Raw genomic sequence first — 27,110 nt, forward strand, 5'->3', positions numbered from 1 at the left:
TCAGAGATGACACTGCCTGTAAAGACGCCACTCCAAGCTATCTTTCTGTGTGCACGCCTCACTCAAACTTACCCTCAGCACCTAACCCCACCCAGGGGCTGCTCTTTCTTTCCCACTGTACCTTCCTTTTTCTGAATTGCACATCCCTGCATCTGTCTTCATCTGGTCACAGACCTTGTGTGGATGCTGTTTGCTGTTTTGGATCTCAAAAGCCTGCCATAACCCCCTGACCCAGTTTCCTGGGCCTAGCTTCTCTGTCCGCATCATCACCTAGTCAACTGTGAGCAGGCAGAGCACAGCATGTGCCTCTGTTTGGGGAGGTTGCGTGATCATTTCAGAGGCCCAACACTGGAGACCACACTCACCTCCATGAGCTGCTGCTGCTGCTGCTGCTGCTGGCTTGTCCTAAGTGCTCAGGTCACAGCCTGTGCAGGACTGGGAGACACTCAGAGGTGGAACACACTCTTGACTTTGTCCATCTACTGTGGGACTTGACAAATTACTTGTTTCCCCGGTCTCAGTTTCCCTCCTGGGATGCCACCAAATGGCTACAATGGAGAAATGCAGTAATCCTACAGGAGGTTGGCTCTCTGGGAGGAGCCGAGGGTAGCAGCCTTTGCTAGTTACACCCGCCAGGGGGTGCTGGAGAACTCTGTTTCTTGAGAAGGCTCATGATTTATTGGAAATTGCCTTTGTGGACCAGGTTGGAGGTACTGAAAGGTGGAGTCAGCTTGTCTGCTCTGCCCACTAAATTCTTCTGGGGGGGCCTCAGGAAGGGCGGCTGCTGAGCTGGGGCTATGGGTTATGCAGGTTTCTCAGTGCCCCTCCCTCACAGAAGGCTGGAGAAGGAAGGGTTTCACTTTCGAAAGATGAGATGGCTAAGCACAAAGGCCCTGTTTGGTCACTGCTATCAGACTAGCCTGGCGGTGCTTGGTGCTACAGTAACCAACTTCACGGGCATCTGGGGTGTAGGGACCTCTGGGAAGACTGAGAGCCTGGAAGCCCAACAGTGGTTGGTAAGGAACCATCCATGGTGTGGTTTCAGAGTCCGCTGGTTTGGAGCAGAAAGGTAAGAACTACACCCTGTCCATCCTCCTCTCCTGCCTCTCCAGACCCCTGACTCTGTCTCCTCTTTCCTCAGGAGAATTACAGCATCAGCTGGGAGCTACAAATGCCCATAGGCGTCCCAGTTGCTGCTGGAACCCTGGCCCTCCTTGCTCTCCTGGCTTTGGCCTATCATTGTCTCAAAGAGGTACCTTTCTCCTCGATTCCATGCCTCTGCCCACAGCCATCTCTTCAAAACCTGTTTCTCCTCCTCATGACTACTTTGTGCCCAGGCCTGGAAGTCCAGATGGAGGCTTTGCTGTGGAGGCTGGAGGTGCCACCAAACTGGAGAGAACCTGCAGCTTGTCTTCATTCACAGGCCAGAAGAGGGCCAGCTGGGAATCCTCTCTTCAGAGTCCCATGCCCCTCAGTTGCCTTCTCCAATGTCCCCCTGAAGGCCCTAATGGCACCAGGACTGCTCCTCAGCTTTGATATGAAGAGGAGCCCTCCCCGTTGCTTCAGAGCAGGCTGTGGTATCCGCCAAGCACCCTGCATTCACATGGATGGAGGTAATGCGACAGTTGGTGGGATGAGGGGTGGGTCTTTGTCCCAAGGAAGTCTGGCGTGAGGGAGGGAGACACTAGCCAAACTGTCTCTCTCCTGTGGCTTATGGCAGCAAAACCATCTTTCCCCAAAGCCACCCTGAGGAAGCAGAGACTCTGGATACTCCATCTTGAACAGTAGCCTGTCCCCATGGATGTGAATGCCATGATCCAAAGGAGAGCCGTGGGCGAGAAGCAAAGGCCCGTGGTCCTCAGGAATGGCCAGTGAATGGCGCAGCAGGCACTCGGAAGCTGCACCTGACCTCCTTCCATTCCCAGGAGCTCTGTCACTGTCCAGGCAGAGCTGCTGGGCCTACGGTCCAGGCTGGTTCCTTCTGGTGACCACAGCAAGAGCCTCTGCAACCTCACCTCTGGTAGCCGAGCTTTCCCAGCTCAGCCTCCTGAAACATGCCTGGGTCCCTGGCTGTCGAGCACTAGGCTGGTGAGCTTTTTTGGCTCAGGACACTGCTACCGCTTACCCTCTTGCCCACTTTCCCAGACCCAGAATCATTGGAACCTGGACTCCTGAGAACCAACCTCCAGGGCCACTTGATCATTTTTCCAGGGTTTTCCTGGGCTAAGGAGGGTGAGTTAGTAAGGGCAGGTGAGCTAGGTTACGGCAGGTAGAATTTGAAAGTGTCCCCAAGTTTCCTGCCCCTAGAGGTCCACAGGCTCATGAACTGGTCCTCTGGAGTGTAGATATAACCGTGAGTATATCACACACTTCTCCCTTGAGGTTGTGCTGTGTGGTGGAGGGGTTGATGCAGATTCATTAGTGTCTAGTTAATTAAATTGTCTCTGTGTTAAGTAAGAGATGTGGCCAGGAACAGTGGTGCTTGCCTTGGCAGGTTAAGGCAGCAGGATCACTTGAGTCCAAGACATCAAGGCCAGCCTGGGTAACAAAGCAAGGCCCTGCCTTACCTCTCAACAGGGTCTGCTATGTAGCTCACGCTGGCCTGGAATTTGCTATGTAGCCCCAGCTGGTCTAAACACTGATTTGAGATCCTCCTCGACTCCCTGAGTACTAGGACTATAGGCACATACAGTTTGAGACCTTAATTAAAAAAATATGTGATGATGATGAGCCTGGATGGTCTAATTTGGTCTGTGAATTGTCTAAGGGTCTGCTCATAGCTGCCCAGGAGAGGATGAGCCTCCAGTCTGAGGCTGCCACCTTGATTGCAGCTGTGTAACCCAGGCAGAGGGTACTGTTCAGCCTTCCCAGAGCCCAGATTCACCAAAAGTATAATAGTTTTTGTCAGTTCTTCCTGGCAATTTGTTCTAAAACAATAATGTGTGCCAAACAGGACAGGCTGGCAGATCTGAGGGCAGTGAGAAGAGCCTGCTTAGCCTCTACTACTCTCCTTTTTGTCAGATAGGTGGCAACGGACCTATTAGAATCCTCCAGAATGTGAACAGAAGATTGGCCTCCCCAGAGTACTATACATCTTCTTGTGGCCTTCCAGAGCAAGAGGCTGTAGGATGAAGCAAGTGGGAGAAGGCCTAAAGCCTGTGTTATCCTAAGAGGGTCCTGGAGACATCCCTTTTTTTTTTGTTTTGTTTTGTTTTTCAGAGACAGGGTTTCTCTGTATTGTTTTGGAGGCTGTCCTGGAACTCACAGAGATCCGCCTGCCTCTGCCTCCCGAGTGCTGGGATTAAAGGTGTGAGCCACCAACACCCGGCTAAATAAATCTTTTTTTGTTTGTTTTTAAAGGATTTTATTTATTACATATACAGTGTTCTGCCTGCATGTATGTCTGCATGCCAGAAGAGGGCACCAGATCTCATAACAGATAGTTGTGAGCCACCATGTGGTTGCTGGGAATTGAACTCAGGACCTCTGGAAGAACAGACAGTGTTCTTAACCCCTGAGCCATCTCTCCAGCTGGAGACATCCTTAAACGCATCCTTAGTGTCTGGTCCTTAAGCTAGGCCATCATACCTGATACACAGCCAGGGAGGGAACTCCATGTGGAGTACCGTGGAGTTTGCGCTGACAGGTAGTTGAGGAAGAAGTGGGTGTGGAAGCTGCTGGGCCCTAGGGTGAGCAGCTGGGGCCTAGGTGAGTTGGACGCAGAGGGATGGGGATGGGTACTGAATCACCCATGACTTCAATCCCAGCCCTCAACAGGCAGAAGCAGGTGGATCTCTTGAGTTTAAAGCTAGCCTGGTCTACAGAGTGAGTTCCAGGACAGCCACACAGAGACATGGCTACACAGAGAAACCCTGTCTCAAAAACAAAAACAAAAAAAACCACTGTTGAGTGTTTGTTTGAAGTCTTCCCCAGTGCTGAGATTACAGACATGTGCCACTAGGCTCAGCTTTTCACAGGGTTGCTGGGAATCTGACTCAGATGCTCATGGTCGTGTAGCAAGCACCTTCCCCAGCCCCCAGACCATCTTTTTGACTAGAGGCCGATCTCAGGTGGAAACCTAGGGCAGCTGGTAGTCAGGACTGGGTAATGGGCTAACATGAACAGGGGCAGTCACCTGTCCAGATAGTATCCAGGAACTCAAGAAGCAAACATGGCCTTTGCTTGAGGTGCCTCCTCCATTTTGGGCTCACTTCAACTCATTCCAGTGAGCTCATGAAGGACTCAAGATGAGGGGTGGCACATAGCCCACTCTTATGGCTGGGAACAGAGCTTCAGCAGGTCCCTCCCAGTCTTGGTCGAAGCCAAGCAAACACCATGGCCCAGGAGTTGCCAACCAAACCCATTACTTCCCCAGTGCTTGGCAGAAACAGAAACAGTGCGTGGCTTTGTGCAGCTCAGCCTATTGCTGCAGACGGGGTGTTGACACAGCAGCACTGCACCATGAGACTAAATAGGGTTTATTGAAGGAAGCAGATGAGCAGAAGCCAGTGGTGGGCACCAGGCCATCACTATCCCCCAGGGTGGCTGCTTCATGGCTTGCTTGCTAAAGGAGAGGAGCATGCAGCTCTATGACGGGAGAGGGACAGCTCTGTCTAGGGTGTAGCATGCAGAAAGCTCTGCAGTTCCTAGGGATGTTACAGTGCCACTTCTAGCGTGTCTCTCTAAGTTCTGCTAAACTCTTCTATAGGAGGCAGGCTTTGATGCCATCTAACTCTCCTTGTGCATCAGGCAACACCATGTGGGCAATTCTCAGGGGTGCAGCTGCCACTAGAGCATGGCTATCTGGTGTCACCACCTCCTGACATCTACGCTGGCTCCCACTGCTAGGAACTTCTGCTGCTGTGGACACAGGTTTACTTTCAATTGGGACAGAATGCAAGATGCAAAACCTGACAGAAGGCATAGCGAAGCCTTGAGCCTGGCCTGCTCTGTCATGGTTGGGGCTGGCTGTGTCCTAGTAAGCAGCAAGTGACTGAAGACCAAGAAGGCCCCAGAACCTGTCCCTAAAAGATGCAAAAAAACCCGCTGTGACTTGCACTGTCTTCAGAAGGTGGCAAGAAGCTACCATATATATCCTGGCTAAGGACACATTCATTTTGCTGGACTTTATGGAGCTTATGAAGGGTTACACCCCACTGGAAAGCTCTCTGCAAGGCTGCATGCTTTGGAAGCAGATGGTGCTGAGGCCTGGACAGCAGAGTGGGGTCGAGGTATATCAGTCCAGACACACTTCTTCACAGCTGTCTAGGTCATAAAGGTGACAGCAGCATGGCACGGTCTGCAGGCCACCCATCAGCTCTTGGCACTATTTTTCTGTCAACACAAGATACCACCCAAGGTCAAAGCACTCCTCCTGGGAGACCTCTGAGGAAATGTGAAGGTCGTCGATGGTTTGGAAGAGTGAAGGGAGTTGTCAAGCAAATCTGAGTGATGGGAAACGCCTGCATCTGGGATGTCGGTTGCTCCTCTGTTGTTTCAGAGAAGACTCACCTCACAGGGACCAATGCTTCAGTTTTTGCTCTTCTTCGATGTTCCTGATGACAGAGAAATGTGTATCATTACAAAGGTTTTATTTAGCTAGGAAGCGGCTGTGCACATCTTTAGTCCCAGCTCTCAGGAGGCAGAGGCAGGCAGATCTCTGTGAGTTCCAGACCAGCCTGGTCTACACAGTGAGTTCAAAGACAGCCAGGGCTATAACTAGAAACCCTGTCTCAAAAAAGCAAAAACAAAAACAAAAATGAAACAAAACAGAAATCAAGCCAGGTATGGTGGTACACGCCTTTAATCCCAGCACTCAGAAGGCAGAGGCAGGTAGATCTCTGAATTAAGGCCAGCCTGGACTACAGAATGAGTTCCAGGAGCAGGGCTACACAGAGAAATCCTATCTCAAAAAAACAAAACCAAACCCAAAGATTTATTTATGATCTGATTCTGAGTTTTTGCCTTAAAAACAAACAAACAAAAAAAATCTCATGCTGGGCAGTAGTAGTCCTAGCACTCAGGAGGCAGAGGCAGGCAAACCTCTGTGAGTTCGAGGCTGCCTGGTTTACTGAGCAAGTTCCAGGACAGCCTCCAAAGCTACAGAGAAACCCTGTCTTGAAAAAACAAACAAACAAACAAAAAGCCCTATCTCACTATATAGCTGAGTTTGGCTTAGAACTGACCATGTAGCTCAGACAGGCCTTCAACTAGTGCTCTTCTTACCTCAGCCTTCTGAGTGCTGGGACAATGGGCAGGCTCTAATTTGTTCCTCAGCAAAGATGAAACTGGTGCCTGAGGTTCTCCTGAGAGCCAGGAGACTTGTAGGTAATTGCCTTTGATAGCCAATGCACTGTCACAAATCATCCAATACAGCTTTTGGAGGTCAAAATTATAAGAGTGGCTGGGCTGGGTAGTTCTGACTCACCATGAAGTTGAGGAGATGTCACCAGGACCAGTCATCTGAAGGCTCAAGGGCAGAGGACCTACTTCCAACATTATTCTTGCTCTAACCTCTTCTTTTTTTTTTTGTTTTGTTTTTGAGACAGGGTTTCTCTGTGGCTTTGGAAGCTGTCCTGGAACTAGCTCTGTAGACCAGGCTGGCCTTGAACTCACAGAGATCTGCCTCCTCAGTGCTGGCACTAAAGGTGTGTGCCACTATGCTGGACTTGATCTTCCTCTTTTATTCTAAGACAGCTCAATACTTTTTAGGTTACTATCTCTTGAAAAATCAGATCTAGGTTCAAGGCCAGCCTGGTTTACAAAATGAGTTCTAGGACAGTTAGGATTGTTATTACACCAAGAAATCCTGTCTCAGTGGAGGGGGCAGAGGAAGAAAAGAAAAAAAAGAGGATCAATTTGTAATGGAAGCTGGTCTAAGGACTACGAAGACGTAGTATAGTTTCATGTCAATGGGAAGGGATCAATAGAAATGAGAGGGAAAGAAGGTTCTGGAAATGAAGAAGTTAGGCCTAAAGTCCCTGGTCACTCAGAACATACTTTTCTTCTTCCTCCTCTTCTTCTTTTTCTTCTTGGCTGCATTGGCGCGCCGCTCCTGCTCCCGTTCCCGTTCCCGCTCTCGCTCTTGCTCTCGCTCTCTCTCTAGTTCCTGCTCTCGTTCTCTTTCTTGTTCTTGCTCCCGCTCTCGCTGCTCCTGTTCTCGCTGCCGCAGGGCCTCCAGGCCATCCAGGTCAGGTGGGTGGCAGTGGCTCCGCATCACCATGACCCGGCGGCCCTGGGTGATGGCACGGCTGCGACAGCCCAGACGAGCCTGGTCCCGACACATCCAGTACACCTTCTCACCAGCAGCCTTCTCCTTCCTGTACAGGAAGGACTCATACACCAGGAATCGGCCGCCAAGGGGGGTCCGCAGGAACTCCAGTGGCTGCAGAGGCTCTGTAGGGGCAGAGTCATGCTGTGAGGGGACCACTGGCCTTTCTCTGTCCACTGCAATCCCAACACTAGTACCTGTCCCCTCTGCTTTGCCTGCTCCCCCGGGCTCTGGGGACTACTGCTCAGCCATGGTTCTTAGATACTAATACATACTTGCTTTCCTTTGCAGAGGCTCCGATGCCGCCTGGGCTGCCCCCTGGAGCTCTGCTGGAGGCCTCACAAGACTACAAACTCATGTTTACTGGGGTCCACCAGACAGGTAGCCCTGCTGGGAGGCCAGGGATTAATCTGTTCTGTATAGTGGGGGCCTGTTATTTCCCCGCCCACCAGCTGGCCACAAAGCCATTTTCAGACTTTGCTAGAGCAGAACAGGCCCAGGGAGAAGACAGGAGAAATAGAGGCCCTGGGATGGAGGGTCTTTATATTGCTCAGTCACGAGTCACTGGCGACTGCCAGCCATGCCACCCCTAGCCCACCACCCTCACTTTTTCTTTGGGCCAGAGTTAGTGTCTCTCAGCAACAGCGATCAATCACATGGTAAAATCGGTGCCTCAAGCACAGAGCCTGGAAAGGGCCTGGAATGTTGCAGGGCGATGACGAGAAGGCACTCTCCCTCCACATACCTGGGCCTTCCCAGTTGGTCAGGTTAGGGAAGTTCTCTCGTTGCCGCAGAGCTTCCAGGCCACCCATGTCAGGTGGATGGCAGTGCCTGCGCATGACCATCACCCGCTGGCCCTGGGTGATGGCACGGCTACGACAGCCCATGCGCGCCTGGTCTCGGCAAGTCCAGTACACTTTATCTCCAGTTGCTTTCTCCCGCCTATAGAGGAAGGACTCATACACCAGGAAGCTGCCCCCAAGAGGGGTCTTCAGGAACTCTGGCCCCTCTGTAAAGAAACCAGGGAAGCAATCAGGGAAGGGGCATGGAAGCTGAACCTGACATTAGGAGGGGAGGGCTGGGGAATGTTCCTAGTTTTGTAGCCAAGAACACCATCCATGTTGGAGAGACCCTACCACCCACTTCATGCCTCCCCCTGCTCACAGTAAGATAGCCCTGTGTCCGCAAACCCCACTGTGCCCTCAGGGGCCAGGGTCTACCCATCCCAAGGCTGGAGACTGGCCAGGCCAAGCCCTGCAGGTAAAGGCTCCAGCATGATAGTGTCGGAGGGAGCAGGGTGTTTGTTTGCTCACTAAATTAGGTGCCCTCCAGGCCAGCGGCAGGTACTCCATAGTCTGAAGAGTGAGTTGGGGGTCAAAGCAGCTCCGAACTAAAGAGGGGGTTTTAGTCATGAGCCCAAGGGCTGTATATGTGTGTTAGCTGGGCTTAAGCTTGAGCTGTGGAGGTAAGAGGAACCTGAAAGACAGCCTGGCCTTACCTAGAGGACCCTCGTTCCCCACTACCTCCCGTGATCACCGTGACCAGGCACAAGGGCTGTTGTGGTTTCAACAGAATTGGCCCCCATAGCCTCACAGATTTGAATGCTTGGTCACCAGGGAGTGGCACTGTCAGGATTGGGAGGGAGTATATCACTGGGGGGAGGGGCTTTTCTTTTGAAGTTTTAGAAGTCAAAGCCAGGCCTAGTGACTTTCTCTCTTCCTGCTGCCTACAGATGTAGATGGAGAACTCTCAAGTACTTCTCCAGCCTGTGTATTGCCATGGTCCCCACTGTGATGATAATGAACTAAATCTCTGAAACTGTAAGCAAATCCCAATTAAACGTGTTCTTTTATGACAGTCGTCGTTGCTGTCGGGGTTACGGTCTGTATTCACAGCAGTGCAACACTGACTAAGACAGAAGTTGGTACCAGGGAGCCAGGCATTGCTGTGGCAGGCCTGGTCATGCTGTTTGGCAGAATGTGGACTCTGGATTAGGAAATCAGGGACACTTTAAGCAGGGCTTAATGGGCCATATTAGTAGGAGCACTGAAGACAGTGACAGACTAGGAAGTCACCAAATGACAAAGGAGCTGGAGGTGGGCAGCCCTGAGAGGCTGAGGGCTTGGGTAAAAGCATCTGACTCCAGAGTGACCAGAGAGGTAGGGAAGGAGACCAGGAGGTTAGGACAACCTGCAGAGCAGCCAAGAGGCCAAGAGGGAGGAGAGCCTCTTGTGGTTGTGGGGAATGGTCTACCTCCTCCACACTGGAGTCAAATGTTTGTCAGGGCTGGGCTGGAGAGATGGAAGTTAAGCTGTTACAAGACACAGGTTGCTCTTCCAGTGGACCCAAGTTTGAATCCCAGCAGCCACACAAAGGCTTGCAACCATCTATAACTCCAGTTCTAGGGAATCTGATGCCCTCTTCTGGCATCCACAAGTACCAGGCACAGCCTCTATGGACACAAGGCATACATATAGTACATAAACATATAAACAGGCAAAGCAACTACATATGTGAACAATAAAATAAAAAATGGTTTTCAGGAAATAAAAACGGGTAGAGTACAAGGACAGAGAAACAGTAAGCCAAAGACACCAACAGAATGAACAGAGGCAGAGGAATTGTAAGATGTTAAGGATGTAGCGAGATAGAACCTGAGTCAAGGGGCTGGAAAGATGGCTCAGCCAGTAAGAGCATGGGCCGCTCTTCCAGAGCAGGGTCTCTTTCCAACACCCACACAGCAGCTCACAGCCATCTAAACTCCAGTTTCTGGGGATTCAGTGCTGCCTCTGGCCTTCAATAAGCATAAACGCACATGAAGGAAAAACACTCACTTACACAGTAAACAACAGAACTCAGCCAAGCCCTGTAACAAGATCCGCCCCAAACATGTACACAGTGGCTGAGCCAGAGAGGCACTGGGGAACTGGAGGCACAAGGGCATCAAGGTGGGTTTATACATGAGGAACAAAGCAGGGTGCCCAGGGAAGAGGAGGCAGAGGTCTCTGTTGGAATATTGCTAAGACCCAGAACTACTCCAGTTCTGCAGAGGCAAAGTGAGGTCCCGTGCACAGACAGGGCCTGGAAGGCCAATACACAGGGGAAAGCTGCATGCTGGGAGGCAGACACCAGAGCACGCAGGCGGAGACTGTGTCTGGAGAAACCGGCTATTGCCTCAGCAGGACACAGGCAGCGGCCATCATTCTGCCAAGACTAGGCACCATACAAAAGTCACTTTTGTATGAGGGCAGACACTTAAAGCTTTAGTAGAAGAAACAGAAAACAAAACCTAGAAAATCTGAGATGGCACTGCAAAAGTGACCAGGGTCATCACAGGAGGGTCAACGACTGTATAACTCTAGCCACAGAAAGCCACGGAACAGAAGCATTAGGTAGGCATGTGAGAAGACAGACACTGTTGCATCAGGCATGGTGGCTCGTACCTTTCTTCTATGCACTTAGGCAGAAGCAAGAGGATCTCCTCAAGTTCAAACCCAGCCTGGTCTACATAATAAGCTCCAGAAAGCCAGGAGTACCCAGAGAGACCCTGTCCCAAAACAGAACAGAACAAATGCAAGGAAGACACTGTTGACGAACGAAAGCTACGGTCTGAAAAGGAACCTAGGGAACCACAGCTTTGACACATCAGGGAGGCAGAAGATTCCCAAGTCCTACAGCAGAATCTGGTCACACCTCTAGGGTCAGCCATAGGAAAAAGACTATGCTATTTTCCAGTAGATTCAGCTACTGTGCAGTGACACTTTACAGCCTGGCACTCTCAGACAGCCACACTACCCAGCAAATGTATGAGGAAATCACCAACAGCTCCTGATGGGCAGGGTCTCAAACAGGTCCTCCAAGATGCCTGGCTCAAGGACCTCTCAAACCAAGACAAGAAAGCCCAGAGGCAATTCACCTAGCCAACGGAATGTAGGTGATGGTCAGGCTTAGCACCAATCCCCGGGCAAGGCTGAAGCAGGGCTCGGCAAGCTTTGGAGTCCTTTACTGATGTGATACAAAGACAGTGGAGAAAGACGTGGGCAGTGATGGGTCCTCGGAGAAAGAGGCGCACACAGCAGCTTTTGGACAGCCACACAGGGAAGGAAAGAAAAGTGCAGGGTAGTCCCAGCTTAGCAGGGGCAGAATTTGATAAGAACAGGAGGCAGGGGCTAGTAAGACAGTTCAGAAAACAAAGGCACTTGCTTCCAAGATTGTCAGTCTCAGTTCAATCCCCAGGACCTACATGACAGAAGGAAAAACTAACTCCTACATGTTGTCCTTGGACTCATACATGTATGCCAAAGTTTGCATGCACTTATGCACGTGCATACTCACGCACATGTGCACACACACAGAGGCAAGCAGATCTCTGAGTTTGAGGCTATTCAAAGCTACATAGTTGAGACTTATGGCCCTGTTTCAAGCCGGGCGTTGGTGGCGCACGCCTTTAATCCCAGCACTCGGGAGGCAGAGGCAGGCGGATCTCTGTAAGTTCGAGGCCAGCCTGGACTACCAAGCGAGTTCCAGGACAGCCTCCAAAAGCCACAGAGAAACCCTGTCTCGAAAAACCAAAAAAAAAAAAAAAAAAAAAAAAAAAAGACCCTGTTTCAAAAAACAAAACAATGACCCATAATCAAGCAAACAAAAGCATAAAACCTACTCAAAAGTATATCAAAGCTAATTCAGTCCCTCTGGCTGGACATCAGCAGGTAATAAGGAGATTTAAAAGTGGACAAAATGGATTAATTTAATAGTGGTAGAATGCATTTTAAGAAATGGGGAAGCAAGCCGGACGATGGTGGCACACGCCTTTAATCCCAGCACTCCGGAGGCAGAGGCAGGCGGATCTCTGTGAGTTCGAGGCCGGGCTGGACCGACAGCCTCCAAAACAATACAGAGAAACCCTGTCTTGTAAAATCAAAAAAAGAAAAGAAAAGAAACGGGGAAGCAAATGCTTAGAGTAGAGATGTGCGGGGCTGGTAGTGATGTCATGACCTGGCATCATCTCCCTGTTTATAAGGGTTGTCATAGAAACTGAACAAAAAGGGAGTAAGGATGGTAAAACACCCCCTGTATCTGGAATAAATTTAGAACTAAAAGGTAACTCAGAGGACTCCAAAGGCTACAGGACTCGGAGGCTGGTGAGTGTGGGCTGAAGAACTCAGTGCTGACCAGGTGAGAAGGCTACAACCCCTTTCCCCAGGCAGACACCAGGCTCCTCTGGAGCCAGATGGGCAGAGCCAGGACTCTAGCATGCAGGTTTGCAACAGCTAAAGCTGGAGGGAGGTTTGGCTCTTTCAGCTCCCAGACTCTGAGACTGACTCGCTGACCTCTGCTTTCACTGTAGCAATAAGGAACTGGTCTTACACATTCAGCAGCCTCTAAGATAACAGAGGAGAGATTAGGTTTATCAGGTTTTGGGCCTAGAAGAATAAGTTGGCAGGTAAAGAGGAACCTGGGGGAGCAAATCCCAGACGGACTGAGTATGGGGCAGAAGCGGGGAGTCACAGAAGAGAGGACTGTGACTTCCAGAATATTTACAGAAGGACAGAGGGCAGGACACATGTAACCAGTAGAAAAAAAAACTGTGGGGTCACGGCAGGTACCTGGGCCATCCCACTGAGTGGGGCCGGGGCGTTTCTCCCGCTGCCTCAGAGTCTCCAATCCTAACAGGTCAGGTGGATGACAGTGGTTTCGCATCACAGTCACCTGCCGGCCCTTAGTGATGGCTCGGCTGCGGCAGCCCATTCGTGCTTGATCCCGGCAAGTCCAGTACACCTTCTCACCAGCTACTTTCTCCCGCCTATAGAGGAAGGACTCATACACCAGGAAGTTGCCCCCTAGAGGAGTCCTCAGGAACTCTGGGCCTCCTGCAAGAGCATGGCAAAGACAGTTAGGGGTGGGGCAGAGGATGTAGATTAAGAATGCAGGCTGGCTACCACCTCCCAAAATGAGGCAGCCAATTCTGGGCACAGGCTCCCCAAACACTAAGACTCACTTGGGTCCACGTCCTGGTCCTCCTGCTCGGGGGGTTCCTGAAAGGATTCCTTATTCTTCCTTGCTCGTTTTCTGGACCTGGACCGGCTCAGAGTCAGTCTGCCCTGCCCCCTGCGGTAGAACAGGCTGTCCACCCCTTGGAGCAGTGTGTCCTCGATGTCATCGCAATCCTCCAAGTCCCCAGCACCAATTCGCCTTGCCTGTATCTTCTTTATGGTCTTTTCCTGCTGTCGCCGGGCCTGAAGGCCTTCTATGTCAGGTGAGTGGCAGTGGCTGCGCATCACTGTCACTCGCTGGCCCTGGGTGATGGCACGGCTACGGCAGCCATGCACCGCATGCTCCCGGCAGGTCCAGTACACCTTGCTCCCTACGGTCTTCTCCCGCTTGTAGAGGAACGACTGATGAACCAGGAAAGTGCCCCCATAACATGTCTTCAGGAACTCAAGGGGCCGATACCGTACTGGAGGAAGAACCCAAGAAGGTCACACACCAAGGACAAGAGTCCAGGGGTCCCAGGAGGAACTGCCAAGTATCTTTCTCCCAAATGATGACATACTTCCCTGAGCTGGGCATGTGTGAAGTCCAATGCACCCAAGCCACCCAAGAGGAACAAGGTTCTTTTCCAAGTCAATTATCTCTCAGCTCTCCAGTTCATACCACAATGGGAGGGGCCAAGCTCGGCTCTGATTCATAGGTTATATTCTGGGCCACCCTTGGCCATTTTTTTCTAGGATTTGTTCAAAATTTTTGTCTAGCTTTTTCGTTTTTACAGTGTATAGAATTAAGCCTAAGGCCTTAAAGATGCTTGGCAAGTGCTCTGCCACCGAATAACATCCTTAGCTCCTCTTTTGGAGTAATATAGGCAGGCACACACTCACATATTCTTAACATTTGGGAAAAGATGCTCCTCCCACCAGAACCCAGTGCAGCCACTCAGATCCTCACAGCTCCTGTGGTCAGGAACCATCCAGGCTCCCAGAAGCCACGCCTACCTACTCTAAGACCGCACACCACCCCTCAGCTAGCTAAGCTCACGCTCCCTTCCACCCCCTACTACAAGCTCCTACTACAGCCTGCCTCAGGAATAAGCTCCTGTGACCCCAGAACTCACGTGACTTATCTGAGATCAAGGCCTCAATTCACAGGGTTAGAATCTGAACCTGTGACTCAAAAGCCACACCTTGCCCCTGGGAACCCTGCCAAACTTAGCCTGAATCACTGAAACCTGCCCATCAGCATGCAGATCTCTAGGACCCATACCAAGCCCCACTGCATGGGAAATTCTGGAAGGCCCCAGGACCCCCGTATCACAATGCTGTCTGTCCCATGGGCTTAATGATGACTGGGGTGCATTTATAGTTTTGATTTTGAGCACAGTTCAAGTACCCCCATGAAACCCCACATTTTTTTTTAATTTGGGCATGAAGGATCCCAGGGTTCTTTCCTGCTCCAAGTGAGCAGAGGACAAGTACTCACCCACTCCTGGTGTGGGGCGTTTCTTGGGAGGCAAGCTCTGCAGTGCCAGGGATCGGTACCCCTGCTCCTCCTCTGGGGCTTCAATGCTTTGCTGAGGGGTGGGCTCTGGTTCCACAGGGTACAGCCATAGGCTCACCCCATCTTCTTGGCCTTCAGAGCCTTCAGGCAGGTCTGAGCTAGGCAGCTTCTCCTTCTGGCGCCGGACCTCCAGGCCCTCCTCATCAGGTGGATGACAATGGTCCCGCATCACAGTGACCCGAAAGCCACGGGTGATGGCCCGTCCCCGGCAGCTCAGCTCTGAGTGCTGGCGGCACTTCCAGTACACCTTGTCCCCCACAGCCTTCTCTTGCTTGTACAGGAATGACTTGTGCACTAGAAGGCGGCCCCCATATGGGGTCTTCAGGAACTCCAGGGGCTGAGGGGCAGCTGAGGATATGAAAAAGGCTGGATTAGCTTCTCTAGGGCAAAGGTCAAGGTCAGGGGCCTTGGTGAGTGGGTCTGTGAATAGGTAGGACCCTGTAGGCAGGACGCTTTCTCAGGCTCCTAACTGCCAGGCAAGCCCAGGCTTTGTGAATAAGGGAGATTTAAGGAGTTTAGAGAATTCTGGATATAGCTCAGGGAGTGGGCCTGGTGCCTGGGACACAGGATGTACTTAGAGACTAAATAGCGTAACTGAATGGAAGAATGGGATCTCATAGGTCACCCTGGTGGAAAACGAGGTGTACAGGCCAACAGACCCAGGACCAGCAGGACCAGGAAATCTCACCTGCATCTACCCTGCTGCGTTTCCGGTGAATTATCCGCCCCTGCTTCTTAGCCGGCACAGCCTGGGGGGTGTTGGTGGACTGGGTGGCAGGACCTGACATCTCCAGGGACACGGCACCTGTTGGTTTGGACCCCCCTTTGTCCCTAGCCGGGGCCACATTGGAGGGCTCCTGGGGCTCCTGGCCAGCTTTTACACGCTCACTCTCTTGCTCATTGGGCTCAGGCAGGGGCATCCTGGTCTCAGAGTCTGGCCCTCAGGCCACCTTCAGCCTCCTGGGAGATGGGTCGCTCTTCCCCTTCTTCCTCTTCCTCTCAAGCCTCTGTCCTAAGAGAGGAACCAAGGCAGTTAGTGGAGGAGGCTCCTGGACCTGGGGCTCTAACAAGTGGGTCTGTGATGGAGCCTGGAGGAGACCCGACAGAAGTAGAAGCCCCGGGCAGACAGCCCCCACCCAAGCCTTTCCAGGGCTGCTGGTGATCAACGTACTAGCTACTGAGTTTCTACTGAGTTTCTACCTTAGAAGCCTCATCAACGTCTAGCATAGATCCCTTACTTTTTTTTTTTTTTTTTTTTTTTTTTTTTTTTTGGTTTGTACGAGGCAGGGTTTCTCTGTATTGTTTTGGAGGCTATTGGTCCAGCCCAGCCTCGAACTCACAGAGATCCGCCTGCCTCTGCCTCCGGAGTGCTGGGATTAAAGGCGTGCGCCACCACCGCCCGGCTGATCCCTTACATTCTTAATGGCCCATTTAAAAGGCAGGAAACAGACATGCCTAGGAACGAACAGGATGAAATCCCACCGTACCTGCTCAGATGCCTGTGTGCCTACCTTGGCACTGTGCAGTTCACCTCAATACTGGGTACCTGTCTCAAAGAACCCAGGCCAGTAAGTGCTAGTACTCTGCATGGCAGAAGACTGATGCCTAGCTCTGGGAAATGGAACTCGGCTCACACAGGTTATTCTCTGACCTACCCTGGAGGCCTCAACTCAGCCTAGTCCTCCAGATACCAGAGGCCCTTTGCATTGACCTTGCAGCTTCTGTTACTGGTGTTGCCTTGGCTAGGCATCCAGGGTTCCAGGGTTCCAGTCTGGACAAGGATGGTCAGATATGGGGTGCTACCCCAGGGTGGGCTGACCTTCTTGTCTTTCTGGAACAACTGAGTAATATGTAGCTAGCAATGAGTTTCCCACCTTCCAATAAGAGCCATTAAATAAGACGGTAACACTCCAGACATTTTTAGCTTCTTTAAAAATTTTTTTTCATAAAAAGCTGAGCATAGTGGCACACACCTTTAGTCCTAGCACTCAGGAGACAGAGGCATGTGAATATCTGAGTTCCAGGTCAGCCTGGTCTACATAGTAAGTTGCAGGTTAGCCAAGACTACAAAGTAATACCCTGAGTCTGTCTACAAAGCAAAAACACATTTTTTTCAAGTTTTTTTGCTTGTTTTTCAAGACAGGGTTTCTCTGTGTAGCCCTGGCTGTCCTATAACTCACTCTATAGATCAGGCTGACCTTTCATTCGCTGAGATCTGCCTTTGCCTCCCCAGTGCTGGGATTAAAGATGTACACCACCATGCCCAGCAGCTGCTTCTTCTTAAATACCCTTAGTAAAAGAAACCAGTAGGAAAGGGTCAGTCTCTTAGGATTGGGTTTAGAGACGGCCAGCATATAGAGACTGAAAACAATTGAGTGGTGGGATCTGGAGACTGAGAAGTGATTGCTAATGGGTGTAGTTTTCACCTGCAATCATGAAAGTGTCCCAAAATTGGCCAAGGTGATGACTGTACACTCTGTGTTTAAAAACACCAATGGAGGGGGCTGAAGAGGTGGCTCAGCAGTTAAGAGCCCTGATTGCCCTTCCAGAGGACCTGGGTATAATTCCCAGCACCCACATGGTGGCTTATAACTGTCTATAACTCCAATTCTAGGGGGCCAACGCCCTCACACAGACATTCATGCAGGCAAAAAAAAAAAAATTTAAAAAACAAAACAAAGCCGGGCGTTGGTGGCGCACGCCTTTAATCCCAGCACTTGGGAGGCAGAGGCAGGCGGATCTCTGTGAGTTCGAGGCCAGCCTGGTCTACAAGAGCTAGTGCCAGGACAGCCTCCAAAGCCACAGAAGAAACCCTGTCTCGAAAAACCAAAAAAAAAAAAGTGTAAAAAAAAACAAAAACAGAAAAAAAACTATTTGGGGATGTAGTTCAGTAGCTAAAATGCTTGCTTGGTGGGGCTGGAGAGATAGATTAGACATTAAGAGCACTGGCTGCTTTTCCAGAGGTTCGGAGTTCAATTCCCAGCAACCACATGGTGGCTCACAACCATCTGTAATGAGATCCAGTTCCCTCTTCTGGCCTGCAGCCACACATGCAGACTGAACATGGTATATCTAATAAATAAATAAACCCTAAAAAAAATGCTTGCCTGGTGAATATAAGACTACTTTATTCCCCAGAAGCAAATAAAACCAGGCATGAGGAGAGTTCACTCAGGAGGCTGAGGTAGAATTTGAGGCCAGTCTGTGCTACATAATCAGGTCTTGTCTCAACAAACAAAAATCAAGGCCAGCTCAGAGGGATAGGATAGCTCAGTGGGTAGAAGCACTAACTGTGCAAGCCTGATCCCTGGAAGCCACATAAAAGCAGAACTGATTCCACAGAGTTGTCTTCTGACCTCCACCCAAGAGTCATAGCATGAGACCTTTCCCACATCACACAAACACAATAAAACACACAATAAAAAATCTGATAAAGGGCTGGAGAGACGGCTCAGAGGTTAAGAGCACTGACTGCGCTTCCAAGGATCCTGAGTTCAATTCCCAGCAACCACATGGTGGCTCACAACCATCTACAATTCAATCTGGTGTCCTCTTCTGGTATGTAGGCAGAACACTATGTATGTAATAAATAAATAAATCTTAAAAAAAATCTGATAAAAAGTGTAAGATGCTGACATTCATGTTGATGGGGATATGGGGTTCTCCATATAATCCTGCTTTTTTATCTTTGTGTGTCTTTGTATGTATGTACATGATGGTACACACATGTGCTTGAGTATAAGTGTAGACAAGAACATCACGCATGTGGAGGTCAAATGACAACCTGGGGTGTCAGTCTTTGCCTTCACCTGATTTGAGGAAGAGTTTCTTATTCCCTACTGGAAGGAAATACCAGGCTAGCTTGTTTACGAGAGTCCTGAACTTCTCCTGTCTCCATCTCAACACAGAAGCTAGGACTACAGACGCAGGATACCACACCTGGCCTCACATGAACAATAGGGTCAAAACCAGCCCTCACAGCTAGCTGGCTGAGTCATGTCCCCAACCCTATTTCAGTTTAAAAAAAACAAAACAAAGCTGGGAGGTGGTGGTCTACAGAGTTCCAGGACAGCCAGGGCTACCCAAAGAACTATCTTGAAAACCCCCAAAACGGGCTGGAGAGATGGCTCAGAAGTTAAGAGCACTGGATGCTCTTCCAGAGGTCCTGAGTTCAATTCCCAGCAACCACATGGTGGTTTACAACCATCTGTAATGAATTAATAATAAATAAAATCTTAAAAAAAAAAAAAGGAGCTGGGCATTGGCGGTGCACGCCTTTAATCCCAGCACTCGGGAGGCAGAGGTAGGCGGATCTGTGAGTTTGAGGCCAGCCTGGTCTCCAGATCGAGTTCCAAGACAGCCTCCAAAACAATACAGAGAAACCCTGCCTCGAAAAACCAAAAAAAAAAAAAAAAAAAAAAAAAAAAAGGAAACCCCCAAAACAAAACCCTAAAATGCATCTTTTTTTTTTTTTTTTTTTTTTTTTGGTTTTAGGAGACAGGGTTTTGTTGTCTGTGTGGATGTATGCATGCACTCGATTACATGTGAGGCGCAGAGATGGAGGTCAAGAGACATGCAGCAGTTAGTTATCTATGGTCAAGATGGATTCTGGTTGTCTAATTAGGTCCTCAGCATGGCAGCAAGTGCCTGTACCTGCTGAGTCATCCATCCAGCACATCAGGATCTGTTTGCTTGGGGATTTTTTTTTCCTTGTTGAGACCAGGTCTCACTATGCAGATCAGGCTGCCCTGGAACTCAAGGAGATCCACCTACCTCTGCCCAGGCTGGCATCAAACCCATTATGTAGCTGTGGCTGGTCTTGAATGCCTGGTCCTCCCTTCTCTACCTCCACATGCTAAGATTACAGATGTGTGCCACCATGCCCTCCCAGTCTTATTTACTTTGTCCATCGACTTGAGCTTTAATGTGTTTATTTTGCAACATCTACTTCTCACTCAATATGTCTATAACAAAAACACAGTATGTTCAGGTTAGACAGATGTGAACAGCACATTGAAGAGTCTAAAGTTTGTGGTTTACTCTCCATCCCCTCTCCTCCCTCAGTGTTGATGTCAGAGCTGGGTGATTACAGCTCTCCTACTGTGGCCCTGCTGGTGGTCACACACTGCTCAGAGTAGGCCAAGAAACCCTGCAATGTTAGGAATTACTCAGTGCCTCAGTCACAACTGAATCCAATCCCTAACTGCCAACTATAAAATACTGAAAGCCAGAAGCCTCTCTTGGCAGCTAACAGCAGAGCGACAGTTTACCTTTACATGGGAGATAAAATATATTACCATGCCCTTGCATGTTATTCCCAGAACTTCCTGGCCACTCACCTACAGTAGGAAAAGCAGTGAATGAGGGTGAGGGGAGAAAGCTCAGTGGGTAAGAGCATTTGCTGTAAAAGTATGAGATACTGAATCCAACTCCCCAGCATGTTGTAATTTAAAAAGCATCACAAGAGAGAAAGATGCCATTCGAGAGAGCTCACATGGAGGGATTTCTTATTAGGGCAAAAGGAATGGGAAAAGGGGGGAAGGAGGAGGGAGACCAGTCTCTGGGTCTCTGGGGACAGCAGCAACAGAAGAGAGACGCAGGATAGGGTGTTTATCCGCCCCTCTGGTCTCTATGAACTACATAAAATCCACCATCACCTGTTTTCCCAAGCAGCTGTGGAAGCAATACTGCTGGCTGTCTTGGGTGGGGAGATGAGGACAGCAGACTGAGAGTACTGTTTCAAAGCAATTAGAAATACAGACACTGCAGCAGGATGCGGTGGTGAAATGTCTTTAATTCCAGCATTTTAGTTCAAGGCCAGCCTGGGCTACAGGTTGAGTTCAAGGCCAGCCTGGGCTACACATTGAATTCTAGGTGTCAGACCTACCTAGAAAGACCCTGTCTCAGAAGAATTTTTTCTTTTTTACTAATCAAAGAATCAATGTAGCACCATTGGGAGGTCATGAAACCTTTAGGGGAGGCCCTTAGATCACTGGGGCATGCCCTTGAGTGACCTCTGGGAACCCCAGTCCGTCTCACTCTTGCTTCCTGACTATGACAGAAGCATCTTGCTTCATTATATGCTCAGAGCCATCATCACACAGCCCATCCCTTGTAAGGAAATCCGACTACCAGATCTTGGACTAGATTCTCCAAAACCAAAGAAAATTAATGTGTTCTCACTGTATTCTCTCGACGTCATTATCCCCGTCCCCCTGAGGAGCACACCAACACAGAAGTATTTTGTCACAGATACGGAAAGCTGGGGATGGGGGTGGGGTAAGGACGGCTCAGCAGACAACAGCACTTGCTGCATATGCATGAGGACATTAGCTCAGATACCAGCGTTCATGTGACGGTAGGCTGTGACCTCAGTGCTGAAGAAGGCAGAGGCATGGCTTCCAGGATAGCTCCAGGTCCAGTGAGACTGTGTCTTAAAGGAATAAGGCAGAGAGCAATGGAATAGGCCTCTGCATGCATACACACATACACACCCACACGCACACACACTCATGAACGATGAGGAAACAAGGCAAGCCAACTGACACACTGATCATCCTAGATCAGAATCTTGGCTACATGTGCTCCTTGGCCTAGCCTGACGGTACTCAAATGCCACTCTGTGTGTGTGTAATAACACCACCTTCCATCTGCTTTCCTGTCACCGAGGCTTCCGTCCTCACTGCCTCCCCTTCAGCCCAGCTAGATCCGGGCAGTGCTCTGATGGTCTTCAGCCTCGGCTTCCCCAATTTTCCCCAAGAGTACCGACAAGCTGACAAATTGCTCTTCTTAAAAATCAAGTTTACACACACACACACACACACACACACACACACACACACACACGCTTCCAGTAAAAGCCATCTCTGTCATAGGTGAGCATCTCATCAGATCACCAGTAAGAAGCTCCTTTACCACAACTTCGGTTTTTTCCCCCACCTGTCAGACTCCTGGCTCTAGGAAGAACAATGAGAAAAACATACCTGAATCATACCAGAAAACCTAAATCAAGCCCCAGCAACAGTATGGACCCTAGAAAGCATAAACGTAAAAACAAACAGACAAAAACAAAAAACAACAACAAACAAAAACCCACCACAACAAAAAGGTCTTTCTTTGGAATAATTATCTGACTATGTCAGTAAGGAGTAAAGGAGGGTTTAAAGATATCAGATGAACTAGGTCTTCAATCAATGCGTTAGCAAGTCAATAATTTGGTATAGAATGGAATGGAATGGAATGGAACGGAAGAGAAAGGAATGAATTAGAACAGAGCCTAATAGATCTGCGTCATGTGAGTCGGGTAAGCGGCTCTCTTTAAACTTGTGATTCACGAATCTATCGTCAGGCACAGAATATACACATAAAACATGTTTCTCAGTCTAGAATGAGTCACAAAGTTTGAAAGCCATAACGGGCAATCTATAGTCAGAGGGATAACCACCGGCAAAAAGTGCAAGGTCACTGGGACCTGCGGCCGCAAGGATGGGCCGCAGCAGAGGACAGAGCCAGGCAGACACGCAGTGGGCAGGGTGGACACGGTCCGAGGAAGACGGGCAAATGTGTGATCCGGGATTTAGGGATGCTGAGATCCGTACAGGGGTCGGGTGGGTTGGTGCAGAGAGCAGGGAGAAAGAAGACGCACCGCGGATGACCGACAAGGAGGCGACCCGAGTCCGAGCCCGAGCTGCGGAGCTGGGGCTCCTCCCCATCACCGGGCCCGACCCTGGGGCAGCCGGACCAGGCATCGCCCCGCGGGCCGGACCTTCCCGCCCGTAGGGGCCCGTCCTCACCCGCGGCTGAGCCACGCGGTCCTTCGTGTGGGTCTCCGCCAACGGAGGCGTCGGCCTAGCAGCCGGGGCTGCTCTACGTACGAACCAAGACCCGAGCGCCCGATCCAGCCGCCAACTGCCCCCCGGGGAGCGAGCCCGTGCCCGCGCGCGCGCCCCCGCGCGGAACCGGCTAGGAACGCCATTACACTATTAGTGAGCATGCGCAGCAGAGGCGCGGAGCCATTCCTGAGGCGGAAATTACTTCTCCGGGTTTTCTCTGCGCAGTGCCAACCTAACACCTTAGCCAATCAGCGTACAGGGGCGGGACTATTAACGTGTTGAAGTGGGACAACCCATAGGCCCGCTACTGCAGGGGGGAGGGGCGGGGCGGCAGGTGAATTTGTTGTAGGGATGCAGGCGGGGCATCCTCAATGAGAGGATGCCCGCAATCTTGATTGAGACACCGGGACCTTACATAGGATTTGACTGTAGTGTTGCCTTAAATGAGTTCTTAGGTCGGTGACCTTCCAGAACTTTTTCCTTTCTCTCTCTCTCTCTCTCTCTCTCTCTCTCTCTCTCTCTCTCTCTCTCTCTCTCTCTCTCTCTCTCTCTCTCTCTCTCTCTCTCCCTCCCTCCCTCTCTCCTTCTTTCCTCCTTTCTTTTTTCTTATTTGTTTTGGTTTTTCAAGACAGGATTTCTCTGTGTAGCCCTGGCTGTCCTGGACCACTCTTTAAACCTCGAACTCCAAGATCCGCCTGCCTCTGCCTCCAGAGTGCTGGGATTAAAGGCATGCACCACCAACGCCCAGCTTTCTTTTGTTTTGTTTTGTTTTGTTTTTTAAACATACTGCTTACATTTTAAAAAATGTATTTGAGTGTTCTGTCTGCATGTATATCTGGGCCATGTGCATTCCTGGTGCCTGCGGATGTCAGAAGAGGGCGTCGGATCCCCTAGAGTTGCTAAGAGTTGTGAACCACCATGTGGGTGCGGTGCATCAAACCTGGGTCCACTGGAAGAGCAGCCAGTGTTCCTAACGGATGAGCCATCTGTCCAGTTCTGCTGAACTTTCTTATACAGCGCACAGAAGCCTTTAAATATCCTCCACTCCCAACCCAGGGCAATGAGATTCAGAATGACAATAACAGGTCACAACTTTAAATAAGAACCCAGGAGCTACACTAGGCAGTGGTTACACAGCTTTTAACCCCAGAACTCAGGAGGCAGAGACAGGCCAATCTCTGTGAGTTTGAGGCCTGCCTTGTCTAGAAAAGCAAATCCCAGAACAACCAGGGCTATTACACAGAGAAACCCTGTCTTGAAAGAAGGAAAGAAAAAGAAAGAGAGAAAGAGGGAGGGAGGGAAGGAGGGAGGGAGGATGGAGAATCTAGGAGTTGGATGTGGCATGGAACAAATGAAATAGAAGCGGAGAATCAGGAATTCAAGTCCTCGACTATATAATGAATGCAAGGCAAGCCTGGGCTATATGAGACTCTGTTTTTAAAACAACACCACCATATGTGACTAGGTAAATGGAAGATAAATAAAGGGTTTTTTACAAGTTGAAAAGCTAAAAAACACAGAAAATACAAAGCCTGGTGGTGAGGGGCAAGCCTGTAATTTCAGGATTCTGGAGGAGGCAGACGCAGGAGAATGAGACCATTCTAGGCTGTGTAGTGAGTCCCAAGGAAGCTGCTGCTACATAGAACATCTCAAAAACAAGCAGGGCAGTGGTTCTCCTAATGCTGAGACCCTCTCATACAGTCCTTCATGTTGTGGTGGCCCCAACCATAAAATTATTTTTGTTGCTACTTCATAACTGTAATTTTGCTACTCTTATGAATCTCATAATGTAAATATTTTTGGAGATAGAGGTTTGCCAAAGGGGTCTTGATCCACAGGTTGAAAACAACTGGTTTAGAATTTTTCAGCACTTACTGCTCTTGCAGAGGACAAAGTTCACTTAGGAGATCTGACATCCTATTCTGGCCTCCTTCAGAATAAGGCATGTACATGTTACAGATATAGGTAGGCAAATGTTCATATAGATGAATCTTTGAGGTCGGGTGGTAGTGGTGCACACCTTTAATCCCGGCACTTGGGAGGCAGAGGCAGGCGATCTCTGTGAGTTCAAGGCCAACCTGGTCTACAGAGCTAGTTCCAGGACAGCCAGGGCTACACAGAGAAACCCTGTCTTGAGAAACCAATGAGGCCGGGCGTTGGTGGCGCACGCCTTTAATCCCAGCACTGGGGAGGCAGAGGCAGGCGGATCTCTGTGAGTTCGAGGCCAGGCTGGACCGACAGCCTCCAAAACAGAGAAACCCTGTCTCGTAAAACCAAAAAAAAAAAAAAAAAAAAGAGAGAGAGAGAGAGAGAGAGAAACCAATGAATAAATAAATCCTTGAAAACAAACAAAACTGAGTGTTGTGGCCACATGTGCAATACCAGCCCTTGAGAGGTGGATTTTGAGACCACCTCAAAAAACAAAAAGTAAGAAGGGTAACAGTCTGGCTAGGTGTGGTGACACACACTTTGAATCCTATTTTCTTGGAGGTGGAAGAATAATCAGGAGTCAATGGGCCCTATTTTAAAAGCCAAAGTTTAAGACCAGGTATGGTGGCTGCTCACCTGTAATCCTAGTATTCAGGAGGCAGAAGCAGGAGGATCGCTCCCACAGGGAGGACTGCTTGGTCTGTCTTGTACTCTTCCTTGCTTTTAACCTAGCTGAAAGGTCCTAGGACTGGCAGGCTCCTTGTCTCGCCATCTCTTCACCTCAGAATTGGTGTGATACCAGGTTCCTGCAACCACCCTCTCCATGGCTAATCTCATCCACACAGCTGATCTACACATGGGCAGAATTCATAAGCCTCTGCAATTGAAATCTCTGTTCCATCTCTCCTCCCCATGCTCTGTGTGTTTGGTGATCCTGTAGGCTCCTCTCCTTAGGGTCTCCACACTGGGAAACTCAGGAGCCCAAGTAGACAGAGATCACTTTCCTGGTAGTGTTAGCTTACTGTGGTGTGGGGATGGGGCAGGAAGCAGAGGCAATAAATCTAATACATCATACGAGGCAAGAAACCACCCCGTGCCTGGTCCTTAAGGAGGCCTTGCTTCTGACTCAGTGCCATGCCAGACGGGCTGAGATCGATAATCCAAGACCACACTCCAGGAGGCGCTCACCACTCACGTACCACGAATATGAGGGAGCGGCGCGGATTGTGCGCGCCCCCATCTGGTCTCCAGCAGCAATTGTGAGATCGAGGAGTATTGAAAAGGGCCAGCCACTTTTTTTTTTTTTTTTTTTTTTTTTTTTTGGTTTTTCGAGACAGGGTTTCTCTGTAGCTTTGGAGGCTGTCCTGGAACTCGCTCTGTAGACCAGGCTGGCCTCGAATTTACAGATATCCACCTGCCTCTGCCTCCCGAGTGCTGGGATTAAAGGTGTGCGCCACCAACGCCCGGCGAAAAGGGCCAGACACTTTAACCCAGGAAAATATAGAGATTTGCACACAAAGGTTAGGGTAGCCTTGCCCCTTTCTCTCTCTCTCTCTCTCTCTCTCTCTCTCTCTCTCTCTCTCTCTCTCTCTCTCTCTCTCTCTCTCTGTGTGTGTGTGTTAAAAATCGGTCCTTATAAAAGCAGCAGAAAGCATTACCAACTGAGCCATCTCCCTATGTCCTGCCACTCCACCCCAACCCCCAGCCACCTCTGTCTCCAGAGTGCTGGGATTAAAGGCATGGCTACCACATCCTGCCCAAGGCTTCTTATCGTCTGACAAAACTAGACCACCAAATGCACACAGCAAAAGAGAAACCACAGTGGACTGCATTTAAAACGAGCATTAGGACAAAAGAACTAACTTCCAGGGTTGGAACAGAATAGCAATATTACAAGCAAGAGCCTGATGGGGTTAGAGTAATGGTCAGTGGTTAAGGGCACTAACTGCATTTCCAGAAGACCCAGGTTCTCTTCACAGTGTCCACATAGCAACTCACAACTGTCTGTCTGTGGCTGTGGTATCAAAGGACCCAACATCTTCTCACTTCCAAAAATTCTGCATACACATTCTGCAGTCATACATGCAGACAAAATTAGCCATTTTTTAGTTAAAAAAAAACTATAGCCGGGCATTGGTGGCGCACGCCTTTAATCCCAGCACTCGGGAGGCAGAGGCAGGCGGATCACTGTGAGTTTGAGACCAGCCTGGTCTGCCGAGCGAGTTCCAGGACAGCCTCCAAAAGCCACAGGGAAACACTGTCTCGAAAAACCAAAAAAAAAAAAAAAACAAAAAACAAAAAACAAAAACAAAACAAAAACAAAAACAAAAAAACTATAAAAGCAATACAGCAAAATGGCAGGAGAAAAATGTGCCAAGTATGTTTCAGAGGCAGTCAATTTTGAAGACATGTTTGAAACATAGGGTCCCTACATCTTACGTTGAAAAAGATAATGTTTTTCATACTCAGAAAGTAGAAGTAGTTTTTAAAGAATAAGAACCTATATGTAAAAGGACTGAAAGCCTTTG

The 27,110-nt window shown here is 49.7% G+C and overlaps 2 protein-coding genes across 9 annotated transcripts; one reads left to right on the forward strand and one right to left on the reverse strand.

The window, feature by feature from the left end:
- Nucleotides 1-510: 510 nt before the first annotated feature.
- LOC110342990 lies at nucleotides 511-9,122 on the forward strand. 7 transcript variants are annotated; one of them, XR_005878121.1, is made up of 6 exons: nucleotides 727-1,069; nucleotides 1,142-1,252; nucleotides 1,338-1,613; nucleotides 1,742-2,088; nucleotides 7,562-7,651; nucleotides 9,003-9,122. XR_005878121.1 is itself a non-coding variant. In XM_040748205.1 (4 exons), exons 1-4 carry the CDS (start codon nucleotides 672-674, stop codon nucleotides 7,861-7,863), a joined length of 642 nt encoding a protein of 213 aa, XP_040604139.1. In that variant the 5' UTR covers nucleotides 511-671; the 3' UTR covers nucleotides 7,864-9,122. The 7 variants fall into 7 exon arrangements, 3 of the variants coding, with proteins under 3 accessions (XP_040604139.1, XP_021089451.1, XP_040604138.1); XM_040748205.1 differs by lacking the exons at nucleotides 727-1,069; nucleotides 1,742-2,088 and adding an exon at nucleotides 511-710 and having other exon boundaries at nucleotides 1,424-1,613; nucleotides 7,562-9,122; XR_005878122.1 differs by lacking the exons at nucleotides 727-1,069; nucleotides 7,562-7,651; nucleotides 9,003-9,122 and adding an exon at nucleotides 631-710 and having other exon boundaries at nucleotides 1,742-2,730.
- Flywch1 (FLYWCH-type zinc finger 1) lies at nucleotides 4,463-22,771 on the reverse strand. 2 transcript variants are annotated; one of them, XM_013121735.3, is made up of 8 exons: nucleotides 22,615-22,771; nucleotides 15,510-15,833; nucleotides 14,744-15,169; nucleotides 13,269-13,727; nucleotides 12,877-13,140; nucleotides 8,016-8,279; nucleotides 7,000-7,395; nucleotides 4,463-5,555 (listed from the first exon to the last, which is right to left on the reverse strand). In XM_013121735.3, exons 2-8 carry the CDS (start codon nucleotides 15,739-15,741, stop codon nucleotides 5,530-5,532), a joined length of 2,067 nt encoding a protein of 688 aa, XP_012977189.1. In that variant the 5' UTR covers nucleotides 15,742-15,833; nucleotides 22,615-22,771; the 3' UTR covers nucleotides 4,463-5,529. The 2 variants fall into 2 exon arrangements, with proteins under 2 accessions (XP_012977189.1, XP_021089450.1); XM_021233791.2 differs by having other exon boundaries at nucleotides 15,510-15,828; nucleotides 22,615-22,765.
- Nucleotides 22,772-27,110: the final 4,339 nt, after the last annotated feature.

The sequence above is a fragment of the Mesocricetus auratus genome, unplaced genomic scaffold (genome assembly GCF_017639785.1).
Source record: "Mesocricetus auratus isolate SY011 unplaced genomic scaffold, BCM_Maur_2.0 Super-Scaffold_100007, whole genome shotgun sequence".
Taxonomy (NCBI): Eukaryota; Metazoa; Chordata; class Mammalia; order Rodentia; family Cricetidae; genus Mesocricetus; species Mesocricetus auratus.

Bases quoted from the DNA above. Each gene is read 5' to 3' on its own strand.
- LOC110342990 (XM_021233792.2), top strand. From the start codon at position 672: ATGATTTATTGGAAATTGCCTTTGTGGACCAGGTTGGAGGTACTGAAA. The intron at 721-1,141 runs GTGGAGTCAGCT...CTCTTTCCTCAG, and splicing joins CAGGTTGGAGGTACTGAAAG to GAGAATTACAGCATCAGCTG. The intron at 1,253-1,337 runs GTACCTTTCTCC...CTTTGTGCCCAG, and splicing joins CCTATCATTGTCTCAAAGAG to GCCTGGAAGTCCAGATGGAG.
- Flywch1 (XM_013121735.3), bottom strand. From the start codon at position 15,741: ATGCCCCTGCCTGAGCCCAATGAGCAAGAGAGTGAGCGTGTAAAAGCT. The intron at 7,396-8,015 runs GTATGTGGAGGG...CTGCCCCTACAG, and splicing joins GACCAACTGGGAAGGCCCAG to AGCCTCTGCAGCCACTGGAG. The intron at 5,556-6,999 runs GTATGTTCTGAG...CTCTGTCATCAG, and splicing joins GAAGAGGAGGAAGAAGAAAA to GAACATCGAAGAAGAGCAAA.